The sequence below is a fragment of the Lissotriton helveticus genome, chromosome 3_1, assembly GCF_964261635.1.
Source record: "Lissotriton helveticus chromosome 3_1, aLisHel1.1, whole genome shotgun sequence".
Taxonomy (NCBI): domain Eukaryota; kingdom Metazoa; phylum Chordata; class Amphibia; order Caudata; family Salamandridae; genus Lissotriton; species Lissotriton helveticus.
The window spans coordinates 1,104,544,325-1,104,569,927 of NC_136061.1; the positions used below are offsets into that span (position 1 = coordinate 1,104,544,325).

The window sequence follows — 25,603 nt, forward strand, 5'->3', positions numbered from 1 at the left end:
TCTGTACGGTCTTTCTTCTGGACAAAAACTCTATAAACACTCCGTTTAATACAGGTCTTCAATGCTGCCAAAAACAGTTTGTTCATGTGCAATTTCACTATACACAAGACCATTCTCATGAAAGGAAAGCATGTTAAGATAATCTATAAGACACTGATACTTACTTTTTCCAGTTCTCCAGCAAAAAGGATATTCATGGCTTGCATTCTGCCAATACTTGTTACAGGACTGCAAAAAAGCAAAAACAAAGCGTAGGGGACAGTTATTGGGGGGTTTGATTCAGTTATCCAAAACCTGCAGTCTGGAGTTTATCTAGCAAAACAAAATCAAATTACATCAAAGTTTGTATACCTCTACTAATAGGAATGCTGAGCAGCAACCATGAAGCGGTTTGCTAATGAATGTAGAAACGTGGAGTGCAATTAACTAGAAGGCATTTCCTGAATCACAAAACTGCTTCACTGTAAACAGACTGGATTTTGTGAACCTCAAACACAAATCGCATTGATCATTTGAAACATTACCCTTTATACGTGCATAGAAAGCTATGCCAATATCACAGATGAACAATAGTTACATACCTGTAATCTGTGGTTCTCCAGTATTGGTGTCTTTCATAGATTCACATGCCTGAATCATTCCCCGTTGTCGGAGTGAGAGTCCCACGGAACATAACATAGCAATAATATGCCACAATATCATAGTAAAAACAAGTAATTCCCAACTAGGAAGTAAAGTAGCCCAAGTTACAGGAGAAATAACTAGACACTCATGACTATCCAAGTAATTTTGTATGGACCAAACTGCAGCCAATCAGGCGACAACACCCACCAGAAGGTTCTCCCCAGAGGCTCAGGCTCTCAGATTTTCTCACAAGGAGCGATGGTAAACCAATGTAGCCTAAGAGCCTCTGAGGGGAGGTGGGCGGGTTGCATGTGAATCTATGAAAGACACCAATACTGGAGAACCACATATTACAGGTAAGTAACTATTGTTCTTCTCCAGTATTAGAGGTGTCTTTCATAGATTCACATGCCTGAATCAGAGTAGATAGCAGTACACATCCGTGTCTGGAAGACGCTCTTTGTAGCATAAGCTGGTAAATATGAGATGCACATAACCATGAAATTATATATAAATAAATAATCACATTACTAAAAGCATGATAAAATGCAAATACTTTAGCATGTGCACAATAAAATAAGCATAACAAGCGTCTGACAGCAGTAAGAGGATGTGGAAAACAGAGGCTCACCTTATTTGAAAAGATTACGCAGAACTGCTTGACCCACTGAAGCATCGGTCTCGCTGGCTGCATCCAAACAGTAGTGTTTGGTGAAAGTATGCCGACTGGCCCAGGTCGCCGCTCTGCAGATGTGCTGGAGTGGGACTCCAGCGAAAAGAGCAGTTGAGGAGGACACTGCCCTTGTAGAGTGCGCTCTAGGAGCTGCTTGCAAAGGTCGTCCTGCTTGTGTATGTCAAAAGTCAATAGCTGTAGGGATCCATCTTGCAATTGTTTGCTTAGATACTGCTTGGCCTTTACGAATTGTACCATAGGTGATACATAGTTGATCAGATTTGCGTAACATAGAAGTTCTTTGCAAATAGAACTTTAAACATCTCCTAATGTCCAGTGTATGCAATGCCCTTTCTGCAGGGGATTGTGGGTTAGGAAAGAATGTCTTTAAGATGACAGGCTCGTTAAGGTGGAAGTCCGAAGGCACCTTAGGTATGAATTTCGGATTCGTGCAGAGCACCACCGAGTCATTTGTGAACTGTAAGAAAGGATGATGAACTGTGAAAGCCTGGATATCATCGAATCTTCTAGAGGAAGTCAAAGCCAATAAAAGTGACACCTTCCACGTAAGGAATTATTGTGGATAGGCTCAAAAGGATGGCGCATTAGCTGCACTAACACTACATTAAGATGCCACGATGGTGGTGGACTACGTACCGGAGGGAACATTCTGAAAAGACCTTTGAAGAATTGTTGTATAATTCTTGAAGAGTGAAGAGAAGTGGTCCCATCTTGTCGTTATCTTGAAATCGCTGCCAAGAAAACCTTTAGGGTTGCATGAAACCATCCCGATTTTGCCAGATGTAAGAAAAAAGGTAAGATTTGCTCTGGCTTAGCTAAAAGGATGAATTCCAGCTGAACGACACCAGATACAAAAACGTTTCCATTTGAGACTGTACGTCTTTATAGTAGCAGGTGCTCTTGCTTTGGCTAGTACTTCCTTGCAATCTGCAGGAATGTTTAGGTGGGCGAACGCAAGGTATTCAAGCGCCAGGCCGCTAACTTCAGGGACGTCAGGTCCGGATGGTAAATCTGACCGTCCTGGATGGAGAGCAGGTCCAGAGTTGGTTCGCACTCCGATAGGAGAAGGAGCTCGGTGAACCAATATTGGCGAGGCCATCGGGGGGCAATAAGAATCAGCCGAAGCTGTTTTTTCATCTTCCGCAGGACTCTGGGAACTAACGGTATCGGTGGAAAAGCGTAGGCATATATTTGAGACCAGTTGATCGAAAACACATTCCCCTGAGAGTCTGTGGGGATGCCAACTTGCAAAGAACCGGCATTTGCGGTTCTTCTTGATCGCAAAGAGGTCCAGATCTGGATGACACCATTGCCGAAAGATCCGATCCACCGTCCGTTGATGAAGTTCCCACTCGTGAGTGGACACTGTTGTCCTGCTGAGAGTGTCTGCAAGAACGTTCTGATCTTGTCCCTCCCCGTTTGTTGACATAGTGCATATCATATTGTCCGTGCGAACCAATACCATGGCTCCTTGAAGGATCGCTCGAAATGATTTGAAGGCAAGGAAGATGGCTCTCCGCTCCAACAGATTGATGTGCCAACGTTTCTGCGGAGGGCTCCATTTGCCGCTGATTGTCAGTCCCTGAAGAAGAGCTCCCCAGCCTTCGAGGGATGCGTCCGTGGTGATCGTAAAGTTTGGTGCGTCCTGAAGGAACGCGAAGCCCTGTTGCAGATTCCTTCTTTGCATCCACCAGAGAAGGGAACCCCACATGCGAGGGGTGATCTGGATGAGGTCCTCGAATGAACCAGAGACCTGCAGCCATTGTAAGCGGAGTTCTTCTTGAGGCCTCATTCTGAGACTGCAACTCGGTATCAACGGAATGCAAGACAATACCATCCCCAGAAAGGATTCGAACCGTCGGACTGAAACTGACTTTTTTGAAAGTAGATTCCGAGCCATGTCCTGTATTCTGACTTGTCTTTCGTCCGACACGAAGGCTTGGAGCAGCTGGGTGTCTAGGGTCACTCCCAAGAAAGCCCGTCTTTGGGATGGTACCAATTGGGACTTGCTGACATTGATGGAAAGGCCCAGAGATTGAAAGAGGGTTAGACACTGCTGTAAATGAGTGTGTGTGCTTAAGAACTGGCCTTGATAAGGCAGTCGTCCAAATATGGAAATATTTGTATTCCCTCCAGCCTGAGGTGTGCTGCTACCGGAGCCAGGACCTTTGTATAGACCCTGGGTGCCGAGCGCAGTCCAAAGGGAAGGACCTTGAATTGATAAACCCTGCCAGCCACTCTGAATCGCAGGAACTCTGTCGAGGTAAGATGGGGATGTGGAAATATGCATCTTGGCGATCCAAGGTGGCCATGTAGTCTCCAGCCGATAGGAGATGCAGTATTTCCTATAGCGATAACTTTCTGAACGTTAGCTTCTTCAGATATTGGTTTAGGGCACGGAGATCCAGAATTGGACGCCATTCTCCGGACTTCTTTATTAGAAAAAAATCTGGAGTAGAATCCTGTTCCCCTCAGAGTTTGAGGAACCTTCAATTGCTCCTTTCTTCAACATCAAATTGATTTGGGTAAACAGCTCCTTTAGATGAGCTGGAGGTGGTCCCTTTGGGGGAACGTTTGGAGGAAACTGTTCGAATTCAAGGGCATGGCCCATGGCCACAATGTCCAGGACCCACCTGTCTGATGTGATCGATGACCATTTTGAGTAGAATTTTGATATTTGTCCTCCAATTTTTGCATGAGATTGGGACAGAAGCGGTGGCAGGTGATAAGGCTCATTGTCGGTTATCCTTTCCACGGTAGGCCGGTCTCCTCTTGTTCTGGGAATAACTATTGGTTCGTTGTGTTTGGTAGCGTTGATTCCCCTGCCTGTAAGAGGGCTGTTGCGTATATCCTCCTCTGTTAGAGAACGATCCACGTCCTCTCGCTCCTCGAAAGGGCGGCTTACGAAATTGCAGGATGCCCAAGGATTTAGCAGTTTCTGTATCCTTTTTGATTGTCTGCAGGGCTTCTTCCACTTGCGGACCAAACAGAAACTCTCCGCCATAATGCATATCCAATACCTTTGTTTGTACTTCTTGACGGAACGAAGTGGAGCGCAGCCAACTTTGCCTATGCAGGACAGCAGCACCTGCCAATTGCCTGAAACCAGTGGAGGCTACATCAACAGCAGAATCAATCATCTCAGCCGAGATCCTTTCACCTTCCTGCAGGTTTTTTTGCGCTTCAGACTTGGAAGGTTCTGGAAGTAGGTCTATGTATGGCGAGATATCCGACGACATTTGTCGGCCAATGAGTTAGCAGCTCGTACCGTGGTAGCTGCCATTGGTGAAACACGCTTGCCGATGGCATCCATGCGCCTATCGTCTCTATCAGGTGGAGCTGCGACTGGAGATGAAGGGTTCCTAGGATCTCTTTTGTGCAGCTTGAACGATTACTGAATCCAGTTTTGGTTGTCCTATAAAGGCAAGCAGGGGACTTCTCATGAGCCTTATACTTCTTATCAATCCTTGGTAGGACCGGAGGAATGGAAGCCGGGTTAGACATGACTTTAATCCCCTCCTTCCAGATGAAATCTATAATAGGTATAGACTTCGCTTACTTTCTTGGCTGGTCTTTAAAATCATATAGGAAGCATTCCTGTTCTGTATGCTACATATGAATGTGGAAGCGTTTCGTGGCCTGCTCCATTAAAAGGTGGAATCCACCCACGTCCACTGGAGGTGAATCTGAAGTAGCCGGTGGTGAAGGAGAAGGAGTTTAAACCTGGTAATCATCCCACTCAGACATCAAGGACCCGTCATCGACTTCTTCTTTCTTCTTCGTCCATAGAACGTTGTTAGTCTGGCTGATTGGATGATGTAGGTGGAGGAGATCTTGGAGGTCTGAGGTCAGGCATAGGCGTCTCTACCACAGGTGTAGGAGGTACAGAGCCTGTTAACTCGGATGGTGGAAAACGCCTGTAATAGTCATCTAGCATGCATTGAAGGTTGGTGAGCAATGCTATTGTCACAGTTTATGTCATTTGCTCAGGCAAATGCTGATCTTCTTGGTCGTCCTCTTGATATTTTATATTCAATTCCGAAGGACTTGTCGCCGTTCCAAAGGTTTCCTCAATGACAGAATCCTCCTCACTGTCCTCAGAATCCAGTAGCTTGTCTAGAACCTGCAGAGGTATTTTTTGCGGTGAAATATACAGAGGAGATAAAGGTTCCAAGGTTGAACCAAGTCTCTGAAGTAAAGACGGTTTTCGCGTCGACAGCAAAGCCGTAGACGGCGACCACACTTGCAAAGTGGTACAAGAAGATAGCTGTGGCGTCGACGGGGGTTCCACCAAAGGACTCGTTGACTTTGGTTTGGCGGTAGATGACAATGAGGTCGTCGACGGTACAGTTATCGTCGTCGACAATAATGGCTCAGTCGACGGTGGTGTCTTCGTCGACGGTGTGATAGTCGGCGACGATCCTGTCGATGGTGGCTTCTTCGTCGACTGAATCTTTAGTTTAGGCGCAGACGATGGAAGAAGATGAAGACTCTGCCGTCGACGAGACAGGTCTAACAATAACAGACCATCGTTGGCGATGAAGACGCCGTCGACAATCATATCAGGCTAAGGAGACAAAAAAGTTACCGTAGACGTAGTGTCGACGGAGATCTTAGTCGACGATGGCGTCATTGATGACAGGGTCTGTTTGAGGTAAAGTTCTCAGAAGATGTTTGAGGTAACTTCTTTGTGGATTTTCTCGGGGGCGTAGATGAACCACTTCTCTCCTTAACAGGGGAGTAGCCTTAGATGTGGAAGGCTTCTCAGACACTTTAGTAGGTTGTTGCTTCCTCGCAACCTTAGCCCCAGGAGAAGTTAAAACCTCATCAGCAGCTCTCTTCGGAGAGGCTGAAGTAGACCCAGAGGCAATACTGCCTACCTCAGAAGCAGGATAATCCGAATCCTTGAGCTTTTGTAGCCACAAAAGCAGGCAGCCCTCTGTCCCTGAGAGTCTTCTGAGGGAAGGTCCTACAAATCTTGCAGTCCTTCACTTGATGTTCAGGATCCAGGCAGTAAATGCACTTCTTGTGGGGATCTTCTTTAAAAAGCCGGAGCTTACCACAAGAGTCACAAGGCCTGAATAAAGGTTTCTTGGTAGACCTCTTCAAAACACTAGATTCCAGAAGGAAAATGGAGAAGTACTGAGCAGAGCTCAGGGAGACTCCCTTCAAACGACGTGCAGTAGAAAATCTGAGAGCCTGAGCCTCTGGGGAGAACCTTCTGGTGGGTGTTGTCGCCTGATTGGCTGCAGTTTGGTCTATACAAAATGACTAGGATAGTCATGAGTGTGAAGTTTTTTCTCCTGTAGCTTGGGCTACTTTACTTCCTGGTTGGGAATTACTGGTTTTTACTATGATATTATGGCATATTCTTGCCATGGTTTGTACAGTCGGGCTCCCACTCCGAAGACGGGGAATGATTCAGGCATGTGAATCTATGAAAGACACCCCTAATACTGGAGAATTTGGAGTGCTACAACGATTACATTAGTACACAAAAGACCAGTCTCAGTGAACTGGTAAAGACAACACTTCTGCCTTGCATTTGGAGTCCAGACTAAAACTTGTTAAAAAGCAGTCTGTTTAAAAAAAAAATAGACTAGATTGCTGTATACAATGCACCCAAGCAAAATCATTGCATGTGTTAGTATAATTCTCTGTACTTTTGAGATGTAGTAGTCTTTCATGCAATAGATGGAAAATACTCCACGATAGGGCGGGATTGATAGCAACATAGCATAAAGTTAAAGAAAGCTCCTTTGGACAGAGCCAAAGTCCACTTCATGCATAGTTTATAGAAAAAGTTTCAATAGGTCCCATATAGATGTACTGTCCAGCCAGACCTGAAACGCTGTAGACCAAAACTATTAAGGGGTGGCACAAAGCACTCCTATATACTTACTCTTTAGTAATTGATCAAATTAGCTTCCTTTTATATTGCATTTTTCATGTTCCTGCATTTAGAAATATGAAAGTCAGCTGTTATGTCACCAAATGGCTTCCCAAAGGAGCATCACTGAGTGTTGCATAATTGGTAAGGATCCAATCAAGTACTACACTTGAGGTAGTGTGTGGGCATTCACCAATTCAAACTACTGATAGTCCTAAATGAACATTAAACTCCACTCTATACCTTTAAATGAACAAAAAAATGTATTTGTCAAATTACCCTGGTGCTACCACATTATCCAGTTTTCCCAGTAGATCGATACACAACCCAAAACAAATGTTCTACCTACCCAAATGAGGACTGCGTTGCAACCTAGCTCTAAAAATGTATATGCTGCAACTGGTAAAGACTTCTGGCAGAGATCATTTCTGCCGAGGAAAACTAATTTCGAGGAAAACCAAGCAAGATCACTCACAATGTTTAACATGACCCAACTAACCTCCTTTTATTTTGGCTAAAGTCACTGAAAAGACTTAGAAAGCATTTGTTAAAATTATAAACAAGCCAATAAAAATCAAGGCTTTTCACTCTTCAAATCGGAAGCTGTTTCATGTCCCGATTTTCACTCTTCAAATCAGAAGCAGTTTCCAGTACCAGCTCATGGCAGGGACAGCGAAGGGCACAGACACGGTCATACTATAGTTTCTGGGATAAGCCTCTGCTAAAACAAATCTTTTACAAAAAGAACGAGAAAGATGTTCGGCGGCGAAATGAAATAATTTTCAAAAACCGCGAGTGGTGACTAGAGTTGTGCGCGCGCGACGGTAAAAAGTGCTGTGAACGTGGCGCGTGCTCATGCGCGTTCTAGCAAGCTGGTGGCCGGCATGGTATCGCTTCTAAAAGCTGCTACTAAATGGCTCTGAGCAGTGCATGCGCGCTGACTCAGTGAGACCTAAATCCGCACCATCCACGCCCACCTGCCAAATTTGGATTAGGGGGACACCCAGTTGTTTACCCGGTATAACAGGAAATAGTTATGTCATTGTGATTTGCATGTGAAAGTAAGAGCAGCCTAAACTAGTACATATTAAGGTATAATTGCATCACGTTGTGTCTGCAGCTGAATAACTGAACCGTATAGCGGGACTGACAAATTCACATCCTGCCAACAGGAGAGAAGGCAACTGTGTCGCACTAGCTCGGACTGGACAACTTCGATGAACCATCTACGATTAAAACTAGGAATTTGTCTTGCATTATGACAATGTGGATAGTTTCCTCAAGATTTTCCTGCGAAATCATCAATTATGTAATCGCAACGAGCAATTACATTTTCAAGGTCTGCAAATTCTAGGTTAAGTAGGATTTCAACCAGTTTAAACTGAACATACAGCTGGTGTCTCAGATTCCCTCAAGACCCTTCCTTCACCGATGGGTCTCAATACAGTCCATCAATATTGGCAAATAGCCTATAAACTGTCTGTCCTGGTGGCCTTTCAGATTCTTGGCTTGGAATTGAAACTTTGACAGAGCCTGAACATGAGTCTGTCTTAATGAAATCTTCCTTCTGTGAAATGCAGTTTATTACAAAAGTGTTTACAATAACATGGACAAGGACACTGCACCACTTGCATTTGTTATTTTTCCACCACATTTTCTTCTACTTGAACATACTTGATGCGATAGTATCATGGCAGTATTTCCATTAAATAGGCTCACTTGGATTAGGAGTCCTCAAATAACAAGAGTCATTAAAAACTTTAACGATTTCTTATGATGGGCTGGCACAACAGTTTCCATTACCATAATCTACACTGTTGGTGCCGAATATTGATGCTTTTCAAGCTCATATACATATGTGAGTTTGCGTCTCTAGCTTAAAGAGATATTTTTTAAACGCTGGTTGGTGGAAGGAATGTAACACCTGCATTCAAATCCTTGGCCGAATGGTACCACAACCTCCAGGACCAACTTTAACTAGCTAGGAGTGAGCTACTTCCATTACAGCTTGTACTTGTTAAAACTGCTCCACTGTGAGAAATGCAGCAAATTCTAGGATTTCCTTTTCAGTGTGACCGCATTGGTTGTGCAGACTTCATGCCTCAGCTAATTACTTTTGAGTTAAGGGAGCAGGAAGAAAAAAGTTCCAGGACATGTTCATCAGGTAAGTACCAATGATGAATAAAATGGCACTAGAACCTTTTCAGAATACTCACCAGAAGTGCAATTTGTTGTAAATATATTCGACGTATGGTGAGAAAACTGATTACATTAGTGCAAACCATGAGCTGCAATCCGTTGACAGATCCTTAGGGTTAGAGCGGTGTTGCAGCTCAAATCATTTTTGGACTTATTTAACCAGAAATCTATTATGGAATCAAATTGATCAAAAATAAGACTGAACATGTGGCCACTCTTGACATCTAATTAAGAATTATTTAATATGTATATTTACCATGTACTGTTACAATGACAGTGGTCGGTCCTTACTCTACAGCTATGCAATCGTTATACACTTCAGGTATCCTTTTATAATTTTCCCAGGTGTGTATAAGACTTAGTTTAATGATCTAGGTCTGTCGAGAAGCAAAAGAAAAACGTAACACTGAGCTATTTTCTTCCAAAGTAATGCTGCAACTTTGAAAGGTCTCCGAGGATTATCAGTATCACTACTTTGTTTTAGCCTTATTGGAACATGGGCTGAAAAACTTTCCTCCTTAGAATAAACCATCTGGGCCAAGTTTTGAAAGATTGATAAAATGTTGAGGGCCAATGATGTAAAGTCTGATGAGAGCATGAAGTAAACAAGTCAGAGTGAAGCCTAACCACATGCCTAGTCTTTCTAAATGGACATCTACCACTTACAGGCACTTTGCAAAGATAAATGATGTAAAAATCATGAGGGTCACCAGTACTCAGCCCAGCCTACACCTATCAAAACACCAAAGTGAGTTTCATAAAATTATCAAAATTAAATCTAGAGCTTCCAGAGCCAGAATAGGTCTAGACTTCATGTATAACAAAACAGTGGAAAATAAGGATTGGATGGAAAGGGAAGGTCACAGCCCCAGTTCTTTCAACTACAACAACTAATGATCTAATACAAGCCCCTTTTGCTGTAAAACAGTATTAAAGGATTGTACAAGACCATGTGCTCTACATGTATTCAAAGAACATGTGCCGGAGGTGTAGCAGTTTCTGGATCCCCCCCAAAAAATCAGTTGTGCTAATTTATTTACTGAAGGCACAGTAATCCAAGTAGCTGAACAACACTTCTTGAAATTTTTGATGACCCATCTGCAATATTACACCTCACTGGTAGAAGTTCAACAGCACGGTTTAATAATTTACAACCCAGAAAACCCACTCCCTGAAATCTTTACGCTTTGTATTAACTATTCTCATTTTCGTCTAAAATGAGTTCAGCTCATGATGGTACCCTCTATTAAGAACATTCCAGTTGTAAAGTGACATTAATTCTATTAATTAATGGGAACCATTATAACATTTGGGAAGCCATGGAAGTACAATGTACACTCTGCTCATTGACTCCCTGAATAACACTTTGCTTTGGCAGTTCTCCACGCTTTAGACTTCACAGTGCTCTGAAATCACTTTAAAGAGGTATGGTTGCACTACATAAAACATCTCGAAAGCACAAGCAAAGAAACTGCCAGTTTTCAAAGGAGTAAAGATGCAGATTGAGTAGGTGGTCCTAATTTATTTGTGCAAACAAATTTCCAATAGCTTAAGGCAGAGTACAACACTAGGGATGAAGCTAGATTACTTGGATGGCAATAGGGAGCAGACTTCATACATGACTAGTCTGTTCTCAAATCTCCATGCAGCCAGTAATATGTGGACTCGAACATTAGTAAGCTGGGGGAGAAGAGTGGCAGTGAGGGGCATCAGGGATGTCAAGTTAGGGTGCACTTTTTAAGGTGTTGACCTTCTTAAAGTGGCCAACTGGTACTAAGCCACAAGTAAACAAGGCATACTTTGCTGTTCATTAATGTTTGCAGCAACCTGCACCGTATACACAGCTTGTTTGACCACAGACTGACTGGAACTCCTAGAACCCTATTCAGCCATGCAGAGAACTGTATAAAGTAACATCACTTCTATGCATTAGAAGCAACCCCGAAGACCTCTTAACAAAAGTTAAGTGCACCACAGTGAAAGGAAACGACTTCCTTGCGTTAACACCCATAAAAGCACAACTTCAGACAAAGATGAGCTATCTCCCACAGGTGGGAATCACACCTCAGAGGCTATGTCCACACAACATGCTTTTTCATTTCAATGTGAGCCACATCCCCAGACAGCTAAGAAAAATAGCAAGAATTCCATCTTTCACCAAGCAACAAGATACACCAAAAATCCTGATAGGCCACTGAAGAAAAGAGATGAATCCAAATGAGAATATCCAGTTAAGATGATTGAAATTAAACACAAGTAATGGATTTGTCATTTAAGCCAACTCCCAATTAAAATAGGTTAACTTGTAATAAAGTTACCAATTTTTATACCCAATTAAACAGTGTAACCCACAGAAAAGAATTCTGCAGAATTCGGCAACCGTTTGAAGACAACTCAGTCCTGTTTAAAAGCAAACTGTTTTCATAGTCATCTGCCAGTGACTACAGATATTTTTGATGAAGATTGTTTATGAATTTATTTTTTCGAAGGGCATTACAATGTCAGAGTTAGCCACTGAAGAACACTGGTGTCTTTTCAGATCAACAGCCCCCATTCACCTAACATCTTACCATAATTCGTGGCTTTCATAGCCCTAGAAGTGTCGGACTGAAAAAAGGGTCACTTTTAAGCAGGGAAAAGAAACTCCTTAAAATGAAGGACTTCAGTAAGTTAACCTCTGTTAGTTAACCTCTGTTGCATTAATATTTCCTAAGTGCACAATTTCCAAAGGCTGCTGTGGCCCAGAGACTGCCTTTAGAAACAGAAGACTGACGTTAAGAAGAAGGAAACAACCAAATCTTAAGTGCTACCTTTAACTGGAAGTGATCTATTGCTTATATAGGAATGAGAGTTCCAATGTTTAGTAACCAGAAAACAAAGTTGATAGGTAGTGGGTAAGTATCATATGAAGAAACTTCTGTAAGAAGCCTTCATAGGAAATACCAGGTCAAATTTCTTTAAAGTATTTCTGTAGCATGAATCTAGCCACCGGGCAACAGACCTTTAGAGGCAAGTACCACCATTACAATGAACAGCAAACATTCAATGAAGAGTTCAGTGGAAGAGAAAAGTGAAGCGCAGCGTTTTAAAGTCTCTCCTGGCTTGCAGGGATTCTGGAATTACTTTATTTATGCCTCTGGTTTTTCTTTGACCGCCCAAGAGTTTGAGTTGGTCATATACTAGGGTACAGTGGTATTAATAGCCTTATGGGTAATGCATGCCATTTAAAAGTAAACTCTTGATATGATTGGTAACCAAATCAGATACTGTAGGATGGGGTAATAGGATCGAATTTCTTTATTCCTGCATTTAGTAGAGCACCCACGTCTAGCATACCTTAAAGATGTGCAGTTAGAGATTTTTTAAGTCCTACTACAATGGTATTTTCCCCTAGATCTAGATGAGAGTATAAGTGGCTGTGCTTCTGACTTTCGTAGAAGGAGCGAGATGGTGAGTTTTGGTTTTATGTGCAGGTAGAGTTGGTACAATTTAGTCAACCTGGCCATGTGGTCATTATGGGTAAGGTTTGGGCCAAAATGAAGTGGGGTAACTATTTATACATCCTTATATTGCATACTGAAATCTAAAGTATTAACACGCTACACAGAAGACATGCTTCAAATTACATCAAACTGGATGGTAGAAAAAACAATTTAATGAGTTGGGTCCAAACTGTACATAGTACAAGGGATGGACAAATGCCTCAAGGATGTCGAACTGCTATTTTTGGACGGGGGGGGGGAGCGTTGTAAGTAAGTAACAGGAGAACGAATTCGGTCTTCAGCTGGCTCAGTTTCATGAAAAGGGATGCCATTCAGTTTGCTAGATTATCGAGGAAAGACCGATAATGGATAAATAAGAGGCAAAATCAGGTTTACAAGTCAACAATCAAGTTACATGACTTAAACGCAAGAGTTGGGATCAGCTGCGATGGTCTGCAAACCAGCAGATGGCTGGCTGCCTGTGGATCGAATGATGAAAGGACCATGGTGCCTGTATTAGTTTAAAGTCTAAAAATGCACCCTTGAAGAAATTTTAAGCATGAGACCTAGGGGAGCAATTCATATAAATCTGTTTTTCCATAATCCAATTAGTTCATTTAGTTGTATTTAGGAGGAGAGGGTCGATTGCTGCGGCCCTGGCATCGCCAGTATTTGACCATAATCATGCAAACAACTTCTTGGACTTTGGAATCTGTGGACTCCTAAAACATTTTTCAGACTATAGATTTACTAAGCCCCTAACCGTTGAAGGCACTGAAAGCAATGGTGACCACCCAGTCTGCGCTGCCTAAAACACAGAGTGATTCTAATGTTTAGATTGTATCAAAGAGTGAAAACACAAAGCAATTATCTTTAGCCTTGACAGCCATCTTCCACCAGCAGTTCTGCTGTATCAGACTCGGGAAGAGGCCCAAAACCATTTGACAGTGATGAGAAAAGCTTAACAGTATTCCAAACCAACAAACATGCTTACATCTAAGTGATTAGCCTGTACCACTGCTCATAAGGAGCGCAGATCAGGTGCTTTGAAGATCTGTTAACTAAAAACAAGTAAACTTCACTTTTCCGGTTATTGGATAAAACACCAATTTGGGAAGCTTGGAGAGAAAGCAAAACGGCATAAGGTGCCAACAGAAAGGTGGTAACTGCATATTTCATACCTGTTTTTTTCAGGTGTGATTTTCTTGACATTTTTCTCGAGGTGTCCACTTTCTTCGTTTGCTTGTTTTTTGGAAACCCTCATCCTCCCGGCTTTAACTAGTGCGAAAAAAATCCAATTTTCAGACTGCATTTTACAAAAACGATGTAACAATAAACAGCTATACTTAGAACTGTTGGGTTTGAAGGGTTAGGTTCGTGAATAAACACTGATAAATAGTACTCAAGTCTTAGATTTAATGTGGTTAAGTACACAATTAGCATGCACACTGTTACTATCATTTTAAAGTAATTGTTAATCCAAGGTTAAGCAGGAGATCAGCCAAACCAGGCTTGAAACAAAGCTACCATCTTCATAAACTAGTTTAACCCCTTCGCTGCGGCAGCTATTCCGCCTCAGCGCTAAGGGGGAGGCGGGGCCGCGCAGCGCTCCCGTACTCGTACTCGTGACGGAACCGCTCCGTCTCGGCCCTCGGGTGAGCTGTACTTGTGACGGAACGGTTCCGTCACGGCCCCGTCAGCTCTTTAGAACGTCAGCGCAGGCACGGAATGTGCGCCGCGCAGGTGCGGCGAGCGGGCCGTGGCGGAACCGTTCCGTCACCAGCACAGCCCACCCGAGGCACGTGACGGAACGGTTCAGTCACGAGCATGGGAGGGGTTAAGGAAAAAAAGCTTCTGTAACATTCCAGCAGAATTGCGGAGAATACCAGCTAATTAATGTCCATGAAGACAGGAATTTAATAAATCATAGTATTCCCACAACAAAACTGAAATAAAATGAGTCACTCAACAGCAAGTTGTATTTAGAGGCCCAAAGCTACAGAAGCCTTCCATGCAGGAACCTCACACCCCCAGTGCTACAATTTTTTAACTAAATTAAATAAGGCTACAGTGCTAACTAGTGATGTGATGTTATGCTTGCTACCAAACCAGGGTACTGGGTGGTGTGTCATGGCACTATATGTTGAAGTATGTTGTGGAAAAGCCTTGGGTTAATCGTGGTTCCCATCTAACCTAGCTTCTTCCAGAGTCCGCCCAAATACCTGCACTTTTTCCTATATGCGAGACAGCATACGCAACCTCCTATCCCGGACTCATTTCCAGAGTTCCAGTGTATGTCAGATTGCCAGTATCTTTTGCAGTTTGTTACCCCTAGCCTTCCTGTATGTTGCATGGTGTTCAAGGCCCAGTCTACATACAGTCTTACCAGAGTGAGTCCTCCAGCTGTATGTGCAGACCGCACTTACAAACTCTGTATAATGATACAATAAAGTTTATAAAGCGCACAGCTGCTTCCAAGGTATTGTCTCGGCACTAGCAGCAAGATACCACTAATGACCAAAACCCTCCAAAATACCGAAACATATACCCTAAACAGCAAAAAGGAAAGTCTTCATATGTTTGTAAGAGATCAATTCAGAGGGGCAGAGTGATCAGGAGGAAGTTCAAAAGTAGGGGCACCCTCGGCACTTGCAAACGCTTCAATTCATTAGAACGCAAGACTCTGCTCTGGCAGTAAACTTTAAGCCTTCTCCTCAAATACTTTTATCTAAAAGGTCCTGTGCATCTATAGGAAAATATTAATGCCTTGAATTTTTATCAGTTAGTAATGGACAGCCAATGCACTTGACGCAGTGATGCTGGTGCATTTTGGATGATCTGCAGATGATGAAACAAATAAAACTGCCAGCCCAGATACAAACAATAAGCATAATCCAGCATGGATGTAACCTGAGAATGCACAATGGCCTTACGATTAGGTACAGGTACTAGATGGAGCATTTTGCCAAGTGATTTCAAGGTGAAGAAACAATAGAAAATAGGCCCTTAACCTGTGGTATTAAAGATTAGAAACTAGATTTCATACACAAGGAAGATACTTGGGTGGAGGCGAGGGGGGGGGGGGGTGATATGGGGGTGGGAGGAATACCAGGTTCCAAGGCCACCAGTGCTGATTGTGTGGAGGGAGTTGAGGAAAATGATATTTTGCCTGACCAAAAATGTCCACTACATACACCCTATGTTACATTCATGTGCATGTCACCCATGCATATTTCTCGTAGTGGCCTGAATCACTAGGCCTCTGCAAACATGTCCTGCAAGTCATCAAGTCTCCCAAACATTAAGCTAACATGAAGGCTCATGTATTTTGCATTTTGCATTGTGCACTTTTAAATAAATATCGTACTGAGCCCTTTTTTCTTGTGGTTGGAGCCTGAAACCACTTACTGAAATATTGTTTACATGACTCCTGGCACATTGAAAACTGCAGTCACGTCAGCAAGAAGCCTGCCAAGACAGTGTTATGAATAACAGTTATCTGTTTTCAGTACAGAGTGGCATCCCTGCCCGGTGAGGAAAAGCAAACAGAACCCGTCCGCGACAGATAAGGCCTAACTCTCTGTCTCAGCCCCCATGCAATGAACGGAGGAATATATGCTTTTTCTTTATTTCTAGTGATGAACAACCTTTTGCTTCAGACAATACATCCCCTATCATATCAGATTGTACAAGATGTGCTTTTCGCCCTGACACAAGAGATGTCTCTGCTAGGCCGAAAGTCAGCTCTCCTCCCAGTTGCACGTCAATTGCACGCCATGCTCGAGTTGCACAATTAGGGCAGAGTTCCAGCTGGTCATGCATACTCCTCCTCTAAGTACCCACCCACCTATGACACCTACCTATCACCTACCTATGACTCAAGTGTACACCCTCATACACGCCCACATGCTCTTATCTCTTTTTTTCTTGCTCTGCCTGGAGCGCTCCTCCCTATGTACAAGGAGTAAAATGTATATATTCTGTTCATTGTTATTAAATGTCAGATTACTCTTCCTGAACCACAGTGGTGATGGAACATATTCTCCCTTTGACTCGAGTTATTGGAATAAAGCCCATTTTAACTTGGACACCACGGATCCTGTCTCATTTGATGCATGATACTTTGTTAATGCCTAGAAATTCTGCCAGGGTAATATTTTATTTACCACATTAATTGGCGTCCGAACAGGAACATAGTAGAGGGGTAAAGGTGCCTTCAAGGGATATGATTTGAATGAGGTACAGATTGTAAGTTACAATTAGTTCAAAAGGAGAAATCAATCATCCTAAAGTGTAGCTAATACATCAGAGTCGAATAGATCAAAATCATGAAATCACATAACAAATTGGAACACATACACAACATATAAACAACAAAACACAAAGGTGTATATAAAAAATGAATTTTATCAAAAGTTATTTTTAAAATAATTCAACAAAGCAGAGAATAGGAGATGCAGGTACACCAAAGTTAATGCCAAATTAATGTGTGTCACAGCAAAACCTAAAGAAACATCTATCCCAAATCAAGATGAATTAAACATTGCAGGGATAAGATGGTAGTGTCGACGATAATTAATCGAACAGGAACATGTCCCTTTCCCCACTCGCCGGAGTTGTTGGTCTAGTCTTTGCCCCCTTCCACAGCCGTGACGGACTTTAAAGTGTACACGCCATTGGGATTTCCCGCTACTCCCTCAGGCCCAGGAGGAGGACGGACTGCGACCAGGCATCCATGTGAGGCGGTGAGGAACGCGGATCGTCTCAAACCAGAGCCCAGTCCGTGAGAGAGCAAGGTCCGAGGTCTCCAGAGGTCCACCTGTTCCAAGGCGCATGCGTAGAAGTCCGAGGCCTTCAAGTTTCAAGTTCTGCTGCTTCCCGGTGAGTACCACTATGGGGAATGCATCAAGATTCAAGACGTGCCCATGGTAAACGTGGGCGCGGTCAAGACGTGTCTCATTCACGTGAGACCGGTAAAGACGGGCCCACGGTTAAACGTGGGAACGGTCAAGACGTGTCTCATTTTTGAGACCGGTATGGTTGTACTGTATTTCAGTGCATAAAGTTTTTCAAGTACATGTTTAGCTCTCTGTATCAGTTTAGGTTGTAACTGTTTTAGTGTTTAATATTTGTTTGTGTGTGAATGATTGTTGATTGTTTCAGTCTATTTTTGTGAATATTGGTTTCAAACATGCCACTGTTTTCAAAGTTACGTCAGATAGGGACCAGAAAAGGTATACTAGAAGAATCAGTTAACATCCCGCCTAGAGACACACCTGGTCATTATATGTATAATAAGCATGGATTAGACGCCATTTTGTTTTTAGATTTATGGGTAAACTATACAAAGGACCTGGAGGAAAAGTATAGATGGCCAATCTCGGGAAAATGGGATCCTGAATGTATTATGAGGGTGGAGGAAGCACTATGGAAAAGGAAGTCAAGACCCTCTCAGAAAGATGCCATCGAATTGTGGCGCAAAGAGTCACATAGGAGAACAGAGAAAGAATTGAATAAAGCAGATAGAACTAGACAAGCTGGGGAGAAAGCCAGAGAAAAGGAACTGCGGGAGGAGGGGGAACGTGTCAAAACAGAACAGACTGATAGGGAAAGAAACGCCGTTGTTAATGGTATTTATCCCGTTCTGTCAGAAGAACTAGCTAAAGTGACCACCTCAGAAAGATCCAGTAGGTCGCGAACGCCACCACCTGTACCATATAGAGTACATAGAATAAAGCCGACGGCATCAGATGCGTTCATTTCCTCGTATCTAGACGAGTCCCTTCCAGACTACGTTAATGCAGGTTTTCCTCCACCCCCACAAGCAGATCAGCTCCAGCAACTTCAGCAGCAGCTAGCAAAAGATGACGTAGGTCCCGGGGCAGTGGGAGGGGTGCCTACTGTAGATGCAGCCATTCCATTTTGTGTATATGATACAGAACCAGGAAAGGGTTCAATGGTCGTGATTTCACGTAGACTAAGACAAGCTGTTGCATATCTAGAGACATTACCAGACATGAAAGATCACCTAGATAGCATGTATCGTTTTATTAGAACGGGGGAGGGACCAGATAGTATAGCACAAGCCATGGCACAAAGAAAGGTAGGGGTTAAGAATCATATCTTACGTTTTATTATTAACTGCCTGATCAGGGAACAAGACGAAGGAGACGTAGATGTAAAGCCAGGTTTGATAGAATGGAGTGATCACATAGATGCCGGTAGACATGAGAAACAGGGACAGGTAGATGCCATGTACAAGAAAATACGAAAGGAAATAGAAAGGCACAGAAGAGTCTGAGGAGAATGGTGAGTTAACAGAAGAAGTAGATGAGCCAAAAGACAAAATGAATTATGTAGGAAAAGCGCGACAGTTTGACAGACCCAAGTGCCTTGATTACTGTAAACAAGGGCCAGCTATAAAAGAAAGATATTCCCTTGAAGCATTATTCCAGGCTACTGAAAAAGCACTGAAACAATGGATAGGGAGTGAGAGACCTCCCACACAACACAAAATAGAGTTGGCCCGGTCAGCCACCCAGTGGGTGTCCAATGCCAATATATATAGTAGTGATATAGTGGCTCAGACCTTCTTAAGCCTTCCACCGAACGAACAGCGTTTGGCTGGTATTTACATGGTTCAACACTTGATCACGTTGTATAAAAGTCAGCATTCTGATCCTGGTCACTTGCATAAAATACTTGACGACATTTTACTAGATAGATGGACAGGTTTAGGTACTGAATTAATTTCAACGACATAAGTACATAGATTCTCTGACTACATACATGCCTCCAGTCTTACACCATGACAGACATAACGTACACATAGACAGAACCCCCTACGAGAGGTTCATCCCGTTAAGAATGCGGCCAATGAGTTACGAGTGTATGTTTACACCCCCTTAACGAAACTAGAGATTTTAGAAATGAAAAAGATGTTGCCTTGTCATGATAAAGACCCAGGGGGATTTCACCGTGAATTAAAAGACATCCTCCGCATAGGAGATTATACATACGCTGACATTCTGAAGCTATTAAAAGTACTGTTACCTGCAGGGATTTATGAAAAGCTTAAGGAAAAAGACTGGGAAGTGGGTGAGAAAAAGTTAAGTTGGGATGCATTGGAAACAGAAGAGAAGGGCAGGCTCCCAGGAGTTGGTCTTGGAGATAGAGCTAGAGAACTACCTGAATTCCTGATACAAGTTTTGCCAAGATTATTGATTACTAAAAAGGAAGATTGGGATGCTATTTCAGCATGTAAACAAAAGCAAGACGAGGACACTAGTGATTTCTATTCTAGATTTGAGAAATGTTTTACTATTAATAGTGGCCTTAAGCCTGGTAGCGAGTCATTTCCACATCTTTTTGTGAGCAAATTAGTAGAGAATTCCTTACCCCAGATCAAGAATAGAGTACTGAAGGTTGAGAGTACTTGGCAAGCAAACAGCCCTTCACAAATGTTACAGAAGCTACAGTATCATCAGAACAGAATTAGGGAAGAGCAGGATCATGAAAAGAGACGCATGAAAGACAAAAATGAAGGTGCTGGTTGCCCAGACGGTACCGGCGACTTCAAACAAACATAACACGACACCTGTCAAAGGGAACTGTAAATATTGCAAACAACCAGGTCACTTTGTAAAGGACTGCACTGTTCTGAAACACAATATAGCTACAGGCAAGACAAAGGAGAGACAGTACACTCCTAGACAGAATAACACGCAACAGAACACGCAACAGACAGTAGCGAATTATCCTCCACCACCGCCTGTTAATGCCACACCACAAATGTATCAGTACACACAGTCTGACTATCCAGAGTATCAACAGTTCTCATGAAACAGCCTCGAGAGGGAAGTAGGCTTGCCCCTTATTGAGGTTCCTGTAGATCAAGAGGGTCCGTATGTACATAGTCGTGTTCTAGGTCAGGATCGAACGTTTCTGATTGACACAGGGGCGAGCAGAACTACCATCAGTCATGACGAGGTTCCAGGGGTACCTCTCTCAGGCTCACAGAATGTTTCCCTGGGATTTTCAGGAAAGCCTATTGTTAATGAAGTATCAAAACCAGTCTCCCTAGGAGTTGGTCCACTGTCACGTACCACTGACTTGCTACTTACTAAGTCATGTCCAGAAAACTTACTTGGTATGAAGACATTAAAAGATCTAGGAGCAGTTATCTGCTGTTCTCCAGAAGGAGTACGCCTGTTCTTACGTGATTTTTAGGGACATTATGTACTGACTGATTTTGACCACAGACTCAAGAACGTGCCACAGATCCTGTGGGCACAAGGACCGACTGACGTAGGTTACATGGACATTACGCCTCACCATGTCACACTCAAAGCAGGAGTAGTACTTCCACGTATTAGACAATACAAGTTACCACCTGACGCCGAAACAGCATTACTGAAAATAGTTGACGAATTTATTGCACGGGGGGTAGTGGTAGAGACAGTCTCAAATGTATGTAACTCGCCTGTCATTCCTATCCTTAAAAGATCTGATCCTAGTGTACTGCCAGTGTACCGATTGATTATTGACCTGCGAGAATTGAACAAATGTGTAGTACCACAATATCCAGTGGTGCCAGACATTTCTTCATTGTTGACTGCTATTGATTCAGAGGCTACTTACTTTACTGTTATCGACTTGAAGAACGCTTTTAGTGTTCCCATTCACCCAGACAGCCAGTACCTGTTTGGATTTTCATTAAAAGGTCGTAGCTTTGTATTTACAAGAGCTCCTCAAGGCTTTACAGAAAGCCCTAGTATTTACAGTCAGACTCTGAAAAGACAACTAGACAGTGTTCACATGCCTACCAACACTGCGTTACTGCAGTATGTGGACGATATCCTGATTACAGCACATTCAGAAAAAGAATGCGAATATGCATCATTGACAGTTTCACATTATCTGGCAGACAAGGGGCACAAGGTGTCCCCTTCGAAGTTGCAATTCTGTGAAAAGCAAGTGGTGTACCTAGGACACTTGCTTTCCAAAGAGGGGAGACAGCTAACACAAGCACGTATACAGCTCATTGCTAACCTTTCACAGCCCAAGACACAAAAGGAAGTACGTGCCTTTATTGGCCTCACATCATACTGTAGGCAATGGATTCCCCAGTATGCCTTTTTAGCCAAACCACTCATACAGTTAACTACACAGGAGGCAGGGGGGGGGACTGTCCTCCCTTGGACACAAGAACACACCTTGGCATTTGAGGAATTAAAAAGAGCTTTATGTCAAGCGCCAGTATTAGCGACTCCATGTTACAGCAAACCTATTATGCTTTTTGTAACTGAAAGAGAAGGAACAGCGTTATCTGTCCTCACACAAGATCAAGCAGGAAAACACAAGCCTTGTGCTTATTTTTCTAGCACGCTAGACCCAGTGGCCCAGGCTCTGCCTGCATGCCTGAAATCAGTTGCAGCAACAGCCCTAGCCATAAGACAAAGTGACTCCATAGTGCTGGGTCACCCTCTGACAGTACAGGTTCCACATGCAGTGGAGGTTCTCTTAAACAGAACACAGACACAACACTTGACTGTAGCAAGACTGACAGGATATGAACTGACATTATTTCAACCAAACAGAGATCAGACGTTGTAATATTCTGAATCCTGCAACACTTTTGCCCTCAAGTACAGTAAATGCACCACCAAATGACTGTGTGGAACTAATGAATATAGTGACGAAACCAAGACAAGACCTGACAGATATTGCACTTCCAGACCCAGACTTAACGCTCTATGTAGATGGATCATGCATGAGAACGAGTGCAGGAGAGTTAGTAGCGGCCTATGCTGTGACCACTGCTACAGAGACACAGAAAATAGACACATTGTCAGCACAAGCAGCAGAGCTCATCGCTCTGACACAAGCCTGCATAAGAGCTAAGCACTTGAAAGTAAACATTTATACTGATTCACAATATGCCTTTGGCGTTGTTCATGATTTCGGGGTACTATGGAGGGAGAGAGGTTTCCTGACCTCCCATGGGACCAAGATTCAGCATGGCCAGCTTATTCAAGCCCGGTTAGAAGCCATACATTTACCTACAGCCATTTCTATCCTGAAGTGCAAAGCTCACACCAAAGTTAGACACCATTTCCCAGGGTAATGACCTGGCAGATCGAACAGCCAAACTTACAGCCCAGACAGCCCAGACACCAACAGACACGACAAGGACAGAGGTACCATTACTGACAACATGTATGACAGTCAGGGATCCCACTCAAGACGTACTCGACCTACAGACACATGCCACTGCAGATGAGATAAAGAAATGGACTGAACAAGGAGGGGTCCAGACTGACCAAGGTTGGATGACTAAGGGAAAAGGCACATGGTTTCTCCCAGATTCCATGGTACAAGTAATCATTAACACAGCCCATAGTCCAGCACACTTAGGAGAAAAAGCAATGTTAGACAGCTTACAGAACATCTGGTTTAACAAGCACATGCGTGCAGCAGCGAAGCAGAAAGTACGAACATGTATGATCTGTTGTCAGTTCAATCCAGGTAAAGGCATCCCGGTGGAACAAGGCGGATTTCATCCTCCTGACCACCCTTTTGAGGTTCTCCAGATGGATTATATCCAAATGGACAGATGTAGAGGTTTCAAGTATGTCTTGGTGGTAGTGTGTGCACTATCTAGATGGACAGAAGCGTATCCAGTTCCAGATTATACTGCTGTAACAACAGCCAGACAGTTAGTGCGCGAGTACTTCCCCAGGTATGGATTACCTCGGGTGATCTATTCAGATAACGGCCAGCCATTTTCCTCTGAATTAATGAAACAAGTGTCCCTTCTGTTAGGTTATACATGGAAGTTCCATTGTGTCAGACACCCAGAAGCAGCAGGCCTTGTAGAAAGACATAATCAGACCCTCAAGACAAAATTAGCAAAGGTCTATGCAGAAAAAGGCGTGGATTGGATGGTAGCCTTTCCGGTTGCCCTTTTTTACATGCGTATGGTAGCACATTCCAGAACAGGCCTATCTCCGTATGAGGTGGTTTTCGGTAGACCGCCAAATATGTGGGGTACGCCTATGCCCAGAAAGATAACTGATATTGACAGTAACATGCTGACAGATTACCTGGCTTCCTTGATGTCTGCACTACTCTTGTCGTTCACAGGTTGCTGCCGCCTTCCCTGACAACACCCAGGTCAAGGAACACGCCATAGTCCCAGGGGACTTTGTGTGCATCCGGAATTTTGATCGTTCCAGCCCCCTCGAGCCGCGCTGGAAGACCCCGAAATTGGTGCTTCTTACCACGAGGACTGCGCTGAAAGTGGAGGGACGCAAGGGCTGGATCCATGCCCATCACGTTAAGCGGTATTTCGGACAATGTGGAACATTTGCAAAGAACATTGACTTTAATGACAATACAGACTTTGTGCCGTCTTTGCTTGAAAAGACCCCTCAGCAAGAGTATAGGTCCAAATTAAGATCTAGTAAGTCAGACGTAGTTTAATTGTTTAAGCCCACCCGGTGGTGAATCGGTTAGACTAGTTTCTGACATGTATAAGATCACATATGAGATTAGCAAGAAGAGAGATAAAAAGGAAAAATACTGCAAGACATTACGCAGTAGATGTATTGTTACCAAGAACATTCTTTATATTCTGTGCATTGTTATAATTGGTGTTAGTTTATTGCTACATGTTTTCTTTCTCATTTCCTCACATATACATTCATCCAGTATACATTTAGTGACCTGCCACCTCATGAATTGTCATATCGACTTGCCTTGCGTAACGATACTTTTATTCAAATGTTACACCATTCTCACCAGACCAGCAATGCAACTGATTGCTGGGTATGTGGCCAACTAGCCCCTTATCAGAAAACAAAGGGAGTTCTGCCGAAATAATTTCTCAAATTTTAGGAAAAAACACCCATTGGATAACATGGCAAATCGCACCTCCGCACAAAACATGCTTTTTCACCCACTTCCACAGCTCAGATCCTTTTCAAATTTGGCATCACAGTAGTCCAAGCGATGCCCTACATCCTCACCAAAAAGCAACCAAAGCCCTCCACTGGAACGGGTACGAATTTCCGCTCAAAGACACGCCCCCCGCAAACAAATCTAGCTCTCTCCTGCCTACCGTAATGTCAACATACTCTGCACAAACCATGACCACATGGCGCTATTCACAAGCCATATTTACAAGAAACTCAGCAAGTTATAATAATGACATGCTCTTCATAAACCATATTTACAAGGAGCTATTTACAAGGAACTTCACTCTCAGAAGGACTTTCTTCTTTCGAAACGTCACGCCATACCTATTTCATTTGCGGTCAGACCGCTTATGTACATCTGCCCTTAGACTGGGGTGGGACTTGTTATATAGCATTCCTATTGCCACCTGTTTCCTTGGCCCCATCCCATTATCACAGAGATTCACAACTAGAACATGTTAGACAAACTCAAGTGGACAAGAACCCTTGAAGCAGTAGTGAATGTGACTGCATCTGCCCTGGCGACTTGGCCCAGGAGCAGTTTGCCATGATACTATCTGTCTGCAGTGTGGCCTGGCGATTTGCGGCCTGTGTGCAACTGCTTGCGTTCCCCATCCACATGTACAAAGGATAAAGATGAAGAAATGATTCTGTATGATCAGCTATACGGTCTCATGAATATAGATGTATCCTAAAGGGTTATGTAGGTGACAAGGAGGGAATGAGGAAAATGATA

The 25,603-nt window shown here is 43.3% G+C and overlaps 1 protein-coding gene across 1 annotated transcript in view; it reads right to left on the reverse strand.

The window, feature by feature from the left end:
• DAPL1 (death associated protein like 1) overlaps positions 1-25,603 on the reverse strand; it is a 74,433-nt gene that overhangs the window by 404 nt on the left and 48,426 nt on the right. Inside the window, exons 2-3 of the mRNA XM_078683857.1 lie at positions 14,071-14,167; positions 165-228 (exon numbers count right to left, since the gene is read on the reverse strand). Of these exons, the coding sequence (XP_078539983.1) occupies positions 165-228; positions 14,071-14,167 (161 nt within the window). The remainder of the gene's footprint in view (positions 1-164; positions 229-14,070; positions 14,168-25,603) is intronic.